The sequence below is a fragment of the Kogia breviceps genome, chromosome 2, assembly GCF_026419965.1.
Source record: "Kogia breviceps isolate mKogBre1 chromosome 2, mKogBre1 haplotype 1, whole genome shotgun sequence".
In the NCBI taxonomy this organism is placed as follows: domain Eukaryota; kingdom Metazoa; phylum Chordata; class Mammalia; order Artiodactyla; family Physeteridae; genus Kogia; species Kogia breviceps.
Genome location: NC_081311.1, coordinates 60,496,752 through 60,514,365, shown reverse-complemented (window position 1 = coordinate 60,514,365; position 17,614 = coordinate 60,496,752). Strand labels below are relative to the sequence as shown.

Below are 17,614 nucleotides of genomic sequence, written 5' to 3'. Positions count from 1 at the left end.
ATTGTTCTGGGGTTTTTTTTGCCACCCCACATGTCTTGCAGCATCTTGGTTCACAAACCAGGGGCTGGGCCCAAGCTCCTGTGGTGGAAACTCAGAATCCAAACCACTGGACTAACAGAGAACCTCAGACCCCAGGGAATATTCATCGGAGTGAGGTCTCCCGGATGTCCTCATCTCGGCACCAAGACCCAGATCTACACAAGAGCCCACAAATTCCAGTGCTGGAAGCCTCAGGCCAAACAACCGGTAAGACAGGAACACAATCCCACTCATTAAAAAAAAAAAAAAAAAAAGAGCCAGCAAAAAAATATGTCACAGATGAAGGAGCAAGGTAAAAACCTACAAGACCAAATAAATGAAGAGGAAATAGGCAATCTACCTGAAAAAGAATTCAGAGTAATGATAGTAAAGTTGATCCAGAATCTCGGAAATAGAATGGAGGTACGGATTGAGAAAATACAAGAAATATTAACAAAGACCTAGAAGAACTAAAGAACAAACAAACAGAGGTGAACAACACAATAGCTGAAATGAAAAATACACTAGAAGGAATCAATAACAGAATAACTGAGGCAGAAGAACGAGTAAGTGAGCTGGAAGACAGAATGGTGGAAATAAATGCTAAGGAGCAGAATAAAGAAAAAAGAATGAAAAGAATTGAAGACAATCTCAGAGACATCTGGTGCAACACTAAACATAACAACATTCGAATTGTAGGGGTTCCAGAAGAAAAAGAGAAAAAGAAGGGTCTGAGAAAATATTTTTAAAGAGATTATAGTGGAAAACTTCCCTAACATGGGAAAGGAAATAGTCACCCAAGTCCAGGAACTGCAGAGAGTCCCATACAAGATAAACCCTAGGAGAAACACACCAAGACACATATTAATCAGACTAACAAAAATTAAATGCAAAGAAAAAATATTAAAAACAGGAAGGGAACAGCAAAAAATAACATACAAAGGAATCCCCATAAGGGATTTTTCAGCTGATTTTTCAGCAGAAACTCTGCAGGCCAGAAGGGAGTGGCAAGATATACTTAAAGTGATAAAAGAGAACAACCCACAACCAAGATTACCCAGCAAGGATCTCATTCAGATTCAAGGGAGAAATCAAAAGCTTTTCAGACAAGCAAAAGCTAAGAGAATTCAGCACCACCAAACCAGCTTTACAACTAATACTAAAGGGAACTTCTCTAGGCAGGAAACACAAGAGAAGAAAAAGAACCATAAAAACAAACTCAAAACAATTAAGAAAATGGTAATAGGAACATACATATCGATAATAACCTTCAGTGTAAATGGATTAAATGCCCCAACCAAAAGACACAGACTGGCTGAATGGATACAAAAATAAGACCCATTATGAGCTGTCTACAAGAGACCCACTTCAGACTTAGGGACACATACAGACTGAAAGTGAAGGGATGGAAAAAGATATTCCATGCAAATGGAAATCAAAAGAAAGCTAGAGTAGCAATACTCGTATCAGATAAAATAGACTTTAAAATAAAGACTGTTACAAGAGATAGGAAGGACACTACATAATGATCAAGGGATCAATCCAAGAAGAAGATATAACAATTATAAATGTTTATGCACCCAACATAGGAGCACCTCAATACAAAAGGCAAATGCTAACAATCATGAACGGGGAAATCGACAGTAACACAATAATCGTAGGGGACTTTAACACCCCACTTACACCAATGGACAGATCACCCAAACAGAAAATAAATAAGGAAACACAGCTTTAAATGACACAATAGACCAGACAGATTTAATTGATATCTATAGAACATTCCACCTGAAAGTGGCAGAATACACTTTCTTCTCAAGTGCACACTGAACATTCTCCAGGATAGATCACATCTTGGGTCACAAATCAAGCCTCGGAAAATTTAAGAAAACTGAAATTGTACCAAGTATCTTTTAAGACCACAATGCTATGAGATTGGAAATCAGTTACAGAAAAAAACTGTAAAAAACACAAATACATGGAGGCTAAACAGTGTGCTACTAAATAACCAAGAGATCACTGAAGAATCAAAGAAGAAATTTAAAAATACATAGAAACAAATGACAATGAAAACACAATGACCCAAAACCTATGGGACACAGCAAAAGCAGTTCTAAGAGGGAAGTTTATAGCAATTCAATCTCACCTCAAGAAACAAGAAAAATCTCAAATAAACAATCTAACCCTACACCTAAAGCAACTAGAGAAAGAAGAACAAAGAAAACCCAAAGTCGGTAGAAGGAAGGAAATCATAATGATCAGAGAAGAAATAAATGAAATAGAAATGAAGAAAACACTAACAAAGATCAATAAAACTAAAAGTTGGTTCTTTGAGAAGATAAACAAAATTGATAAACCCTTAGCCAGACTTATCAAGAAAAAAGGGAGAGGACGCAACTCAATAAAATTAGAAATGAAAAAGGAGAAATCATAACTTGACAGCGCAGAAATACAAAGGATTGTAAGAAACTACTACAAACAACTATATGACAATAAGATGGACAACCATGAAGAAATGGACAAATTCTTGGAAAGGTACAATTTTCCAGACAGAACCAAGAAGAATTAGAAAATATAAACAGACCTATCACAAATAATGAAATTGAAACTGTAATTAAAAATCTTCCAACAAACGAAAGTCCAGGACCAGATGTCTTCACAGGCAAATTCTATCAAACATTTAGAGAAGAGCTAACACCCATCCTTCTCAAACTCTTCCAAAAAATTGCAGAGGGAGGAACACTCCCAAATTCGTTCTACAAAGCCACCATCACCCTGCTACCAAAACCAGAAAAAGATATCACAATAAAAGAAAATTATAGACCAATATCACTGATGAACATAGATGCAAAAATCCTCAACAAAATACTAGCAAACAGAATCCAACAACATATTAAAAGGATCATAAACCATGATCAAGCAGAATTTATCCCAGGAATGCAAGGATTCTTCAATATATGCAAATCATTCAATGTGATACACCATATTAACAAATTAAGGAATAAAAACCATATGATCATCTCAGTAGATGCAGAAAAAGCTTTTTACAAAATTCAACACCCATTTATGATAAAAAAAATCTCCCCAGAAAATGGGCATAGAGGGAAACTACCTCAACATAATAAAGGCCATATATGACAAACCCACAGCAAACATCATACTCATTTCCACTAAGATCAGAAACAAGACAAGGATGTCCACTCTTGCCACTCTTATTCAACATAGTTTTGGAAGTCCTAGCCACAGCAATCAGAGAAGAAAAAGAAATAAAAGGAATACAAATTGGAAAAGAAGAAGTAAAACTGTCACTGTTTGCAGATGACATGATACTATACATAGAAAACCCTAAAGATGCCACCAGAAAACTATTAGAACTAATCAATTAATTTGGTAAGGTTGCAGGATACAAAATAAATGCACAGAAATCTCTGGCATTCCTATACACTAACAATGAAAAATCAGAAAGAGAAATTAAGGAAACAATCCCATTTACCATCACAATGAAAACAATAACTAGGAATAAACCTACCTAAGGAGGCAAAAGACTTGTACTCAGAAAACTATAAAACACTGATGAAAGAAATCAAAGATGACATAAACAGATGGAGAAATATACCATGTTCTTGGATTGGAAGAATCAACATTGTGAAAATGACTATACTACCCAAAGCAATCTACAGATTCAATGCAATCTCTATCAAACTACCAATGGCATTTTTCGCAGAACTAGAACAAAAAATTGCACAATTTGTATGGAAACACAAAAGACCCTGAATAGATAAAGCAATCTTGAGAAAGAAGAATGGAGCTGGAGGAATCAGGCTCCCTGACTTCAAACTATTCTACAAAGCTAAAGTAATCAAGATAGTATGGTACTGGCACAAAAACAGAAATATAGATCAATGGAACAGGATAGAAAGCCCAGAGATAAACCCACGCACATGTGGTCACCTAATTTATGACAAAGGAGGCAAGAATATACAATGAAGAAAAGACAGCCTCTTCAATAAGTGGTGCTGGGAAAACTGGACAGAATAGAAAGCACAGAAAGAGATGTAGAAAGATACATGCCATAATGATAACAGTGTTTCCTTCAGTTTGAAGAGGCAATGGGCAAGTTACTGAATTGTTGGACTAACATTTGCTTCTGTAATTTTTTAAAAGGGTGGTCAGTGTCACCAGATTAAAAAAATAGGATTTACTATACAAAGAGGATGGTGGGGTGTATGGTGTGTGAGGAATTTATTCTAACTCCTTGCCAAATATCTTTTACCAGTTGAGGAATCCAGTTGGTGAATTCTATCCAGCTAATCTAGAATTAGGGCTATCAGTGAAATCATGAGACTCAGTCTTTAGTGTGCTGAAAAGCTATTGGCTATCAAAGGAAAGAGAAGGGGGAACAGGCTCATGGAAGAGCACAAGTTTCTCAAAGCGATGTCAGTCAATATGAGATAAATTAAAATGTGGGAAATAAACCAAACCTATAATTTCATTAGGAAGAATGAATCTCTTCCATGGGTTTCTAACTATAACCTACTCTAGCCCAGGATTTCAGAAATATCTGCTTCTACAGGCATTGTTGGGCTCTGCCAGATGTTAGCAACCTATGGCACTTACACCTAAAAGAGTTCGTGCCTTTTTATTTCTGCTGCATATCACTCTTCCAGCCACCTTTAAGAACTTTCAGTGGCCATTAAGAGAACTGGTGGTCAGACTAGTAATGTTCCTGGTATCATCTCTACAGGTTGGCACATAATATTCTGTCCTCATCTCCCTAGTGAGCTGGCCACATATCTATATTCAGAAGCTCATTAAACCAGACCATAGTTAGGTTTCTGCCCACACATCCTACTCCCAATTGATCTAACATACCAGGAAAAAAAGGGATGAAACACATCTTTCAGAGAAGCTTGATTTCTAAGTTAGATGAATGGACCCCAGAACTCCTCAGCCGACTAAACAATACTGAATACTCACCACCTTCCTTCAAGCATCACAAAAAGTCTCCATGTTCGGGAGACTACATAGTTACCACCTCAATTTTCAGCTGTAAGTAAGTAAAGGATTTATTTTACTTATTTGAATATGCACTGTAAGTATATATGTGTGTTGTGAGAAGAATGTAAAAAGGATATAAAACCTATGACTACCTCATATGTCTATGCTTGGTGTCTCTCACCTGAAATTCCAATATTCCTTTATCTTCAGGCTTTGACTTGTTAAAATGCTAGTTTTTCTTAGAGAAAGCATACTTTATACTATTCTCAGTCACATACATCTAGTGTAAAAGAGTTAGATCATTCCTTTAAAGCTTGTTTTGAGAAGGGGGAACACAGGCACATTCAAGAAGGAAAAACAAAGCAGGGATACTAGACAGGATATAGAGGCAGGGGTAAGGGTAGTTCTGACCTGCTTATTTCCCAGTTTTGCCCATAGCCTACATGTCCCCCTTGTTATCTCAATTCATAGTACTAAACAATAAAAAATCCATTCCCACAAGAATGCCTCTATACCAAGGAAAGCCCTATGAGTTAGTTATTCTTCTGAGGAAAGCAGATGCTACTGATAGTGTTCACCATATTTCTGTTCCTTCTTGCTCCCTCCAGGGCTCTCTCCAAGGTGGAAAGGAGCAAGCAGGCAAGCCATGACAGAGAACAACAACAACAAAAAGATAAATCCAGAGATGGAACAGGTCAAATGTCTTCACATTTACATTCTGATGGAACAAAGTACAATTGTCCTCTACTTTCAAATGTGCTCAGGTTAGGCTGTTTCTCAAATAGAACTGGCAGTAAAATCCAGTTCTCCAAATCCAACGTCCTTGCGCTTACCTGAGAGGGGCTGATTCTTTGTCCAGCCGCTCCTGGATACTGTGGAGTCTGCCTCCAGGATGCTACTACTGTGAGACTTTGGGATGTGACGCCAGGAAGGGGCCAACCCAGCTGATCTCTTAGCACTTGTATCCCTTCAAAACAGAAACCAGAGTCTAGTGAAAGCATCAGAAGGCTGATAACTAGCAACGTTCCGAGGACTAAATTCCCTCCAAAAACAACAACAAAAACCCCAAACATCGAACTAATATAATTAAAATACCTGCAAAACTACTTCTGAAAATTGAAATACCCACTCATTCCCCCATCTTATCTCACCTCATTCACATTTTGTGCATCTTGCAGTGTCTGGCACAAAACTTATTTAATGAATTAATAAACAAATGCTCTCATATGGATTGCCTTCCTCTTTCTTATACTTTTGTAGAATCTTCTCATGTGTAAAACTAAACAGGGTCTGAGGTCAGGGAAGAGCAGTGGGAAAGTATGAGGATACGGTTATCACTCTTGCAGAAGATAGCATTCCTTTCAAAGCTATACTGTTAGGAAACTTGTCTCTGAGGCAACTCAGTAAAAACAACATATGGAGGGCTTCCCTGGTGGCGCAGTGGTTGAGAATCCGCCTGCCGATGCAGGGGACACGGGTTCGTGCCCCGGTCCGGGAAGATCCCACATGCCGTGGAGCGGCTGGGCCCGTGAGCCATGGCCGCTGAGCCTGTGCGTCCGGAGCCTGCGCTCCGCAATGGGAGAGGCCACAACAGTGAGAGGCCCGCGTACCACAAAAAAAAAAAAAAAAAAAAACATATGGAGATCTGAAATTTATAAAGCTAATGGGCCCTATGGACAGGGTGCAGTGACCACTATTAAACTGTCATCATTATCTTATGGAATTATGAATATCACTGGCTTCATAAGACACAGAATCCCCAGTGATCTTTTTAAAAAAAGCCTAATATAAAAGGCAATAAAAATAACAATTGGGTTTTCTCTTTGATCATAGAACTATGTAAGTTTTGGTTCACTAACTCATTCTTTCAATAAGTTATTTACTAAACAATTATTTTATATATAATACTCTAAAAGTTGCCTCTCCTTTCTCAAATGCCTTTGCTCCTTCTCCCAGCAGAGGGTACTGTTGCCATAGAAAGTTGATCGAGCACATTTTGCTTGCCTACAAGACGGTAATAAAGTCCATCTCTTCACTTGTCAGAGTTAAAAAGCCTCTTGGCGGCTCACATTTCTGCAAGGGACAATGCAGCTATTCAAAGGCCAAACAATACCTGCAGACATTCGAGCTCTCAGGCAGGGCTGCATCCAGGCTGACAGGGCTGCTGCTGTTCCTCTCACTGCTCTCATAGCCAGATTCCATTCTCTGGATTAGGCGAGGGTGCTGCTCTAAAAGGTGACAGCCTGGCCGTACTGGGCCCCAGATCTTGTACTGGGGTCTTGGTCCGCCAGTCTTAATGTCGTAAGCAGGTGGCTTGTTTAATTCATCTGGTGTAAATTCTTTAGCTATCACAATCAAAGGACAAGTATGGAAAAGGAGGTAGATTTAGCATCTGCCTCAAATCAAGATATAACTAACCCTTCCCTCTATCTACTCATTCACTGAACTCATATCCCCAAAAGGCGACCCATGAGGGTAAAATTTTTACCCTTCAAGGTAAAAATGCACCTTGCCAAGTCTACCAGAAAACCCAGGTTTTTAAAAAAATACAAAAATAAACTTTATTCAAAAGCTCAATTCTTCCCTAATTATCTCCTTACCTGAATCCTCAGAAAAGGGGCTAAGCTGCGTATAGCCACAATGCTTCCTTTTGTCCTTACTAAAGATACTGTCAATATTGAGAGACTCCCGTTTGGGTCTCCATGTTGGTCGATACTTGCTAGAAGAACTGGATTTTGACTCACTGCTGGTACTCTCTACTTCCCAGTCATGAGAGTGTAAAGGCAGGTTCCGAGGAGGTTTTTTGTCAGTCTGGTCTCCTCCCCTCCCCGCACAGGGAGATCCTAGGTTGGTCTGAGAAACCAGGGATGGTCTACTATGGATAATATTGCTGACTGTCTCTTTAAAATCCCTTAGCCTGTTGGTGCTGCTGGATGATTTGGAGGCATTCCTAGGAGCCTGCTTCTCTTTCAGTGTTTCTCCTAAAAACACAAAGGATGAAACAACTGTAAATGTTTAAAGTCATCACGGGCACCCAGACCCCAGAGTTGAAAAAGAATGAAAGGCCTTTGAGCACACAGGAGAAGCCACAGTTGGAGTGTGAGGGTGACAGAGTGAATAAAGAAAGAGAAACTATGCAGGGGGGCTTGCCTTCACTGTGGTACCCTGAGGCCTGAAGCTCATCGCCTTTCCTCCTGACCCGGCCAGAGCTCCTCTTGCGCTCTATCAGTGACCCTTTCTTGGATGGGAGTTTCTGATTACATTCACTATCAGTCAGGTGTCCTGAAAAAAAAACAAGGAAATGGGGGTAAGCTGGTATCTGAGACTGACCTCCATCCTTTAGAGAACCTACTCTCCCTTTGGGATTCATGGCAGTACCACAAACAGTGGATCGGAAGCTGTAGAGGCCAGGACTATGTGATTTAAGTGTAGCAGGAATCTCTCAATAGATAAAGGCAGAAAAGCTCAAGTATTTAGTGGGAATTTCCAAATTTACAATGTCTCCTGAGCAATTACCAATCTTGATCCCCCTCATAATCCTTCCCAGTGACCCAGAAGGATACACTACTTGGTAGTTTTTAAAAGGCAAAAGTTTTAAAGATTATATAAGAATATCATGGTAGCAACACATACCGAGTGAAGTTTAATTTTTATTAAATCTGGTATTATCCTAGGTGCCCCAGCCTTTGCCCACAAGACCTCTGATTGTATATGGCTTTAAGACCCAGTTCTAAACATTCCTTAAATGTGAATCATTCCAAAGGACATCTGAACTTTGAATAATTCTCATTCCCAGCCATAACCCATGCCTTACCAAACTTGACTTCGCCCAGAGATTACACTTCATGGTTCCTCAATACTAATCACTGGGAAACCCAGGAGATCTGGGCTCTTTTATGTAACTTGCCATACATCACGCCCACAGTATGTGAATGTAGAAGTATGATCTGACAACAGCAAAGGTCAGATTCTAAAGGATATAATCATCTAAGCTGCTGGAAGCCAAAGGTGAATTAAGCAACTGAATTAAATTGGAATATAGGCTTAGAGGAAATCCCCTAGGGTTCTCAAATATCTGAGAGCTAGCAGAAATTTGCTTTCATATGTTAGTTATGAAAATCCTTGTACATATTCAGGTATGATATACAATGATATGGCTATATATTTTCAATTACCAATGTAATCTCTTATTGCTTCTATCTAATCATTTGCTATCTCTGGGCCCATAAGAAAGACTTATCAATTGGAACAACTAAATCCACAAATGTAAAAACCAATGGGCATGCTCCCCCACCCCAGCCATTCACAAACCCTTAAAATAAACCTGACTCTCCTTATTTATCCTGTGACTTGGTTTCTCCCTGGTTCACAGTTTCAGAAATACAATCTAAAAAAAATCACACTTTGCAGTAGTCATCTATGCAATAGTCATCAAAAGAAATCCAACATGAATCCAACCAAACCACTAGATCCGACTACCAATTTATAAAAAATATAGAGGACAGAAACACGCTACAGTTTACCATACAGACACAATCAGCAAAATTTTAAATGTAGGAAAACTACAGCACAAACTACCTAGTTCTTCAACAATAAATAGAAAGGAAGAAACAGAGGCAAAACCTACAGATTAAAGGAAATGTAAAAGACTTATTAACCCATCACAATGTGTAGACCTCATTTGGATTCTGAGTCAAAAACAAACCAACCATTAAAAAATATGGGGGCTTCCCTGGTGGCGCAGTGGTTGAGAGTCCGCCTGCCGGTGTAGGGGACGCGGATTCGTGCCCCGGTCTGGGAGGGTCCCGCGTGCCGTGGAGCGGCTGGGCCCGTGGGCCATGGCCGCTGAGCCTGCGCGTCTGGAGCCTGTGCTCCGCAATGGGAGAGGCCACAGCGGTGAGAGGCCCGCGTACCGCAAAAAAGACATTTATGAGATAATAGGATATTTGAACGTTCATTGGTTATTTAGTGGTTTTAAGAAGTTATTAATTTAAAAAATGATTCTTTTAGAGATAAGTACTAAAATATTTATGGAAAAGGTGATAAAATGTCTGGGATTTGCTTCAAAATAATCCATGAGTAGGGGAAGTGAGCAGAGGTACAGATAAAACTAGATTGACCATGAGTTATAATTACTGAAACTAGGTGATGGGTACATGAAGGGGCTGTATACTATTCTGTATGCTTTTGAATATGTTTGAAATTCTCTCTCTTTTTTTTAAAAGGGCATGCACAGGATGTAAACCACCAATCTGAAGCCATGGGATCACTAATTCCCAAGTCTCTAAGAGTATGGGCACTGTTCTATGCCTTAGATGATGAACTTTTCATCTCAGCAGTCAGTCACTTACTGTTCTTCTTTTTGTGCCCTGTAATGATTTCTTCCACTGACACAGGCACAATCTTCTGTAGATTAATAGAACAATTCAAGAATGTTCTCTGCATGGAACTCACAATAACAAACAGGCTAGCTTTCCATCCTTTTATTTCTCTGTCCTTCAGGAAGCTCAGCAAGGTGATGAGCAGGTTTCCCCATCCATAAATATGCCCCTTCTCTCAAAGCCCTTCAGGGCTTTGAAACAAAGCCTGGCATGAGAAGGAAATGAGGTGCAAGACCACAAGGTTTAATGGGGCACTATGAGAATGACAGGGATCAAAAGCACTGCAGGAAAAAAGCCTTCAGAAAAAGATTTCAGAATAAATAATCACATTACAATGGTCCTTACTGATAGGCTGCTGTTGACAGGAACATCATCATTCATTCAGAAGTGAGTTGCTTTCTTTCATCCCTCTCAATTACCCAAGTTCTGTGCATTTCCCCCTTTGCATGACAAACATTTCTGACTTGCCCCAGTTTCTTTTTCTTGGGAGACCCTCTATGCAGAACTGAATCAGGCAAGCAGGGTCCACTGTATAAGTCCCTACCTGTGTCCCGACTGCTCTGAGACGTGGAATCGTTCTCCACATTATAGATGACTGTTCCCTGAGAATCAGAAGAGAAGTGACTGACCACAGACTCATGGTGGGAGTGTTTGTAGGGATAGCTCTCCGTTGAGGAATCTGTTCGAGTATCACTTGAGATGGAGGGCTCCCTCCCTGAGGGAAGGAGGAGACATGCAAAGGTGAGGAAAGAGAGGACAGTGATAGAGAGGGGGTGAAGAGCTGGACGGCAACAAAGGTTCACAAGGTAAGAACTTCTGAAATGGAAGGGTGAGAAGGATATACCAGAGCCGTTCTTCCCAACATCCAACTTCAGATAAGCCAGACACACAATTCCTCCCACTCCTGCCCCTACCTTGCTGAAGCCCTCCCTTTGCCTGCCATTGTGAAAAACTGTGGGGCTTTTAGAAAACCTACAGGGGGGAAAGTTGAAGAAAGGAAAAAGTTGTGAAAAGTAAGACCTACTAAGATGGCAAGTCCCACGCCAACCTGGCACACATAACCAGTTGTTTCCCTATCCCATAATTTTTCTCCTATACTGCCAGAAGAGTCACTTTTTAAACTTTAAAAGCATTTTTAGTATCTATGAGACATTATGGGGCAGTTATTTATACTTGGTGTGAATTAGTTCAATTAGACTACTTTCCTCTGAACACCTAGCTGAGATAAGCACAACAGTGTAAATGGGTGTTTGACTGAAGGGAGAAGCAGCAGAGCAGGTCTGGGTGGGGCACAAGGGTGGGAAGAACATACCGAACAGGAGGGAGGTACAAAAGGGAGGGGAAAAGATTCCAAAGACAAGTATCTTCTCTTTCAAAATTATACTCAGGGCCAGCCAGCCTTAGAACCAGAAAAGGAAGAGAACATTACTTTTTCCTCCTTTTAGGAATCAAGCCAAAACCATTAGGGTTGTATTTCTATTATAGGATGAGTTTCTGAGGGATAGCCGGAGACTTTAGTAATAAAGCTGCAACTGTTTCTACAGGAAGACATGATTTAAGTTCCAAATAACTGAATTAGAAGTGAACAGCTGATTCATAAGCTAAGGAATATTGCTACTGCACTTGGCATTTTAAAACAAAAATCTCTCATTCCAAACAAAATGACGAGCTTTGTAGTAACTCATTATCATTTTCTGGGTCTTAACAACTCAAGTCACTGTTAAATTGCTAGTAACGATGAGTCATCTTAGCAATATTAGAAGGTTAAATAGTGAGGTTTCCCTCACAAACTTAATCCCTCAGTCTAAATGAACATAATTTCCTTCTCATTTTTGAATCGGGGCCAGGTGATCTAGACAATACATTCCTAAACACTGAAGGAAACAAAGCCTGGCACAACTTGGGCTTCAGCGTAAGTTGGTACTTCTTTCTTATCTCTGATGAATCCTCTTTCTCCAAGCTAGGTTAAGTGCTAGGCTCATGACTGTGAGACCCTACTGTCCAGTCATCACATTGGAGTGGGGAGGGAGAAGTAAAGAGCTAGGCTGCTCACCTGAATCTTCACTATCGTAGCACGTCCTGCTGTACGACTGGAATTCAACTTGGAGGGGCAGGTCCTGGGTGGACACTGGGGTACCCTGGGGGTCTGCATAAAGCAGCAGCAAAGGCTGATAATGTCCCTTGATGCATTTGGTCACCACATCCTTCCATTTGGGCCCAATCTGAACCAGAAACAACCAGAAAAAGCATGACAATTATACTTCATATCCATAATTCAACACAGATCTTTCTACTCTATTTTTCTAAAGAAAATAAGAGACGAAAAGACAAGAACTGGGTAAAGAAACAACAAAAGAGATCTCGGACCTAAACTTAATGAATTTTTTTTTTTTTTTTTTTTAATTTTTGGCTGTGCCACACAGCATGTATGATCTTAGTTCCCCAACCTGGGATCAAACCCAGGCCTCCTGCAGTGGAAGTGCGGAGTCTTAACCACTGGACCTCCAGGGAAGTCCCAATGAATTTTTTGTTAAGTCTTTTTTAATGAAATCCTTTTAGAAAGCACTAAAACCCTATAAGAGATAGGAATGATGAATAAAATTACTTTTATTCCTGTGAAACATCAATTCAATTATGAAATATGAATAAAAGTTCTCAAAGCTGAATATGCCATGTGAGGGGACTTCAACTGACTTGGTGATCAATTTCTTTTCACAGACATCAAATAAAAGCCCTTGCTTGAAATTTGCATTTCTATAATTTTCTCCTAAATATTAAAATCACCTTCATGAAGCTAAAGAGCAGATAGAAACTCTCTCACAGACTGCCTGAAAATAAGTGACATTCCATCTCAGAGTTCACACAAGGCAGGACATAAAATGTCAAACTGCTTAGAATATACAGCTGAACCTCTCAGCCTTAGCTTTGTGCTGGATTCAGCACTGCCATGGCAGTGAAAAAAAGTGACAGAATAGCCATGGAAACAACAATCCAATCAAATCCCCAAACTCTCTCTTAAGTTTGATCCAGTCACATTCTTAGATGGTGTGTTCTTGGAGTCAGACCCCTGGCATGGTGTTTATTTCATAATAGACGTTCAGTAAATTTATAACTAAGTTATCATTTTAACTGAAACATTTATATGCTTTTACATACAAATCTGATTTAATATTTTATAAGGCAGGTATTATTTTTCAAATGAAAAACCTAAAGCTCAAAGAATTTACATAAGTTGCCCAAGATTACAACAGTAAAAAAGAGATGAAGAAGAGAATCAGGGAATTTAACAAAGACTTTACTATTTGTAGAGGACACTACGTAAGGCCCATGGGTTGGTGTAGATTATAGTCAGCAGTCTCCTAGCTGCTAACCTTATCACAAGAGGCTTCCAAACTCACAAAGATCACCTAAACTACTTCAGCCACACACTCTGTGGTTTAGATAGCACCAAATTTCCAGCTTTAAATATGATTATAGCCTTATTTTCTCTACACTATCCCCAAAATACGTTAATCCGTGATAGAGTACTTCAGGGAGATAACAATCAGAGAATAATTTATAGCAGCCCTGGGACAAAGTATTACCCACTGTTAATTACAAGATTTGGAATTCTGAACTCTGTGCTAAGCTTATAACCTAATTTGAGGCATTAGATTGTTCTTGCTCAAGTCAACGAATTAACACATTTTTTAAAAAGCCCTTTCAGGGCTTCCCTGGTGGCACAGTGGTTGAGAGTCCGCCTGAGGATGCAGGCGACAAGAGTTCGTGCCCGGGTCTGGGAAGATCCCACATGCCGTGGAGCAGCTGGGCCCGTGAGCCATGGCCGCCGAGCTTGCATGTCCGGAGCCTGTGCTCCGCAACGGAAGAGGCCACAACAGTGAGAGGCCCGCGTACAGCAAAAAAAAAAAAAAAAAAAAAAGCCCTTTCAACTATAAATTCAGAATGGTTCTGAATGCTGGTGAGGTGATTCAGATAAAATAATAGAAGATAAACTGATCCTGTCCTCAAGGAACTTGGTCTGTTGGGGAAGACAAGACTGACACACTCATAAATTCAAAAGATAGGCAGACAGACATTAAAATTATGAAAATGAAACACTGAAGACAAGTAACTGTCCATAGTTTTTTGGGGTTTTTTTTTTTGCGGTACGCGGGCCTCTCACTGTTGTGGCCTCTCCCGTTGCTGAGCACAGGCTCCGGACGCGCAGGCTCAGCGGCCATGGCTCACGGGCCCAGCCGCTCCGCGGCATGTGGGATCTTCCCAGACCAGGGCACGAAGTCGTGTCCCCTGCATCGGCAAGCGGACTCTCAACCACTGCGCCACCAGGGAAGCCCCCCCCCCTTTTTTTTTGTCCATAGTTTTTTGTTCCATTCACCAAACACGTCAAGAAGGATTTGAATATTCCTACCTCCTTGACGTGAGCATCATCAAAATACATCCATTTGCGGATCTTTGTTTGGAAAAAGAATGTAGAATAATGTTTGCCGTAGTAACAGATCATTCCTACTAAGTACAGTTCAGACTGCTTGGCCCGGTCATCTGTCACTCTGAAAAACAGCTGTGGGGAAAGAGGAGAAAGGAAAGAACAGTCACATACTCAGCCCTCTCACATCATCTCTCAGCAGACTCCATTATTTCTTAATTAAGGTACTGATTTGCTTCTCCTTTTGCTAATCCATATTAATCATCAGAAATGAACGTAAAAAGGCAAAATTTTAATGAAATGTCAGACAGATAGTGGCCAAACTGGTAACATGATAATGTTTCTTCATAACTTTTATTTTATTTATTTATTTATTCATTCATTCATTCCAATTGCAGCGAGCGGGGGCTACTCTTCGTTGCAGTGTGTGGGCTTCTCATTGCAGTGGCTTCTCTTGTTGTGGAGCACGAGCTCTAGGCGCGTGAATTTCAGTAGCTGTGGCATGCGGGCTCCAGAGAGCAGGCTCAGTAGTTGTGGCACACGGGCTTAGCTGCTCCGCAGCATGTGGGATCTTCCTGGACCAGGGATCGAACCCGTGTCCCCTGCATTGGCAGGCGGATTCTTAACCACTGTGCCACCAGGGAAGCCCTCTTCATACCTTTTAATAATATTTTCTTGCTGGGGCCTATTCTAATATGAGTCAGGAATGTTAAAAAAAATAAAAACAAAACATTCTCAAGTTTCAAAGGTTGTTTATCAGCTGGTGCCACAAATACAAATTTCCTGTTGAGACACTAAGTAGAAGGTAAGAAAGCCCTTAGGGGGAGCAATCCCACCATACTGGTTACCAACATTTCAATTCCTAGATATCTAGCACTGTCCTAGGTGTTAAGAGACATACAAAATATTTGAAGGCAAGGACTCTTGCCTTGAGGAATCTGGTTGAAAAGGCAATAATAAAAATAAAGCTAGAACAGAACAGAATATGTAGGCTATAGAAATTTAGAAAAATTATATTTTCTTGTGCATAGCCTACTATGTCAGAGACTCCTTGGCAAGAAGACCTAAAGTAAGATCCCAGATGGTTCACTTATTCTCAACCATGGCTTAATGACATCAAAAAACAACAAGGGATCTCCTTAGTCACAGGACCATCCCAGAGGGAAACCAGTAGAAAGGAAACCACAGACTTTCTGGCTCTTCTCTTGAACTGAAGGAAAACCCTGCCTGTACCTATACTAGGGTATGCCGCTGATAAGGTAAACAGCCCACGTCTGAAGTCTGTTTCCACTAGAATTCTCTTCCAAGCCACTTCATCACCTTCTCAGCAGACGTTGGTTCCTACCATGAATTTAATATTCTAGGACTCATGTCATCAACTTCTACCTCCTTCACCTCCCATAGGAGAACTCGTCTGGACTGCTCACTTCTTTGACCTTACCACCTCCCATGGTTGAATACACTTCCCTATTCTACACTGGTATTAACTAATCATAAGTAGAGCATATGATAACCCTATGAATTACTTGATTTTTATCAGTAGCTAAGCTCTGCCCATCCTGTCTTTCAAGGCCAAGATCATCCCATATCTTCCAAAAAGCCTTTGCCACCTATGCAAAGGAGGTATGTGAGCATGTACATGCATGCACATGTATGTGTACAGATACACACAATATATTTTTTCAAAACTCTTTAATATTTGTCATTTAGGATATACCTTTGTGTTCAGAGTTCACTGCCCTTGAGCAATAGTAAGTTACAAGAACTCCAAGTGAGAGATAAAGGTAACTAACACTCACGTCACCCAGCTTAAGGCAGGTGCCCAGGCTGTGAATGACATCCTCTGCCAAGTCTGAGTGGTCCGAGTCCCATACCAGCCCAATTGTGATAATCTGTGGAGCGTTCATCAACACACGGCGAATCCGAATCCTCTCTCCACAGTTGCTCTGAAATACATATATAATGCTAGTGAGAAATGTTGCCCACTGACTCTGCCTCATTTCCACTAATCTCAGGGTTTCCCTCCCCACTCTGAACCCCACCCCTCACTTAACTCACCGGGCAGTTCCGCAGATCCCCCATGGTGCTGGCATTCTGCAGCAGCTCACCAAACATGCTTGGTGAGGGTTTTTCTCGTCTTTCCAGCATACAAATAGCCTGATTGCTTCGAGATGGGGAATTGAAGGGGGATGATGTTGGGAGTTGTACAGGGTTATAGCTAAATCATTCATGCAAATTCCTAACTCACATGTTTGACTTTCTTCCTCTGCCCACTATGCCAAAGCCCCTCATCCTGACCAGCCTCAGTTTCCCACAGAGAACGTGTGCCTGCCTGTCCCCAAATCCAAAGCTCATAGAATCCCCATTCCTCCTCCTACTCTGCTGGCCAGAACTTGAGACTAAGAAAAGGGGACAGATGGGAGAGGAAAGAAGGAGAACAAAGGTTATTTTAAAATTACTGTTCTGAGTTCCTACAATACAGCAAATACTCAGCAATAAGGATACAAGCTATTTGGGTGCCTTGAGTTAAAACCCAGTCAACTGAAGGATCGCCTAAGTATACAGACAGAGAACCCTATAAGACTCACCAAAGGGAAGTAGTGGAGATATAATGCACCATCTGGATGAAAGGCAGCGGATCAGAAGTGGCGCCACAGCTAGTACATACACACTAAGCCCGGGGAGAAAAAAGCAAAACCAGCAGCCACAGTCATTAACTGTTTTGGCACCCATTTGACATCCTACATCCTAGGATAAAGTGTTCTTGAAGAAAAGGTCTAAGAAGTGATGGGAATAG

General features: G+C 40.6%; 1 protein-coding gene across 20 annotated transcripts in view; it reads right to left on the bottom strand.

The window, feature by feature from the left end:
• USP54 (ubiquitin specific peptidase 54) overlaps positions 1-17,614 on the bottom strand; it is a 151,433-nt gene that overhangs the window by 25,803 nt on the left and 108,016 nt on the right. For 12 of the 20 annotated variants that reach the window (XR_010838929.1, XR_010838930.1, XR_010838931.1 and 9 more), the window contains 10 exons: positions 17,406-17,488; positions 16,876-16,981; positions 16,611-16,763; positions 14,803-14,952; positions 12,448-12,616; positions 10,939-11,109; positions 8,164-8,295; positions 7,614-7,994; positions 7,127-7,358; positions 5,847-5,980 (listed from right to left, as the gene is read on the bottom strand). Coding sequence is in view for 14 of the 20 variants with exons in the window: in XM_059054182.2 (XP_058910165.1) it covers positions 5,847-5,980; positions 7,127-7,358; positions 7,614-7,994; positions 8,164-8,295; positions 10,939-11,109; positions 12,448-12,616; positions 14,803-14,952; positions 16,611-16,763; positions 16,876-16,981; positions 17,406-17,488 (1,711 nt within the window). In the remaining 6 variants the exon portion in view is untranslated. The remainder of the gene's footprint in view (positions 1-5,846; positions 5,981-7,126; positions 7,359-7,613; positions 7,995-8,163; positions 8,296-10,938; positions 11,110-12,447; positions 12,617-14,802; positions 14,953-16,610; positions 16,764-16,875; positions 16,982-17,405; positions 17,489-17,614) is intronic. The other 8 variants (XR_010838934.1, XR_010838933.1, XM_067025382.1 and 5 more) reach the window with 3 other exon arrangements.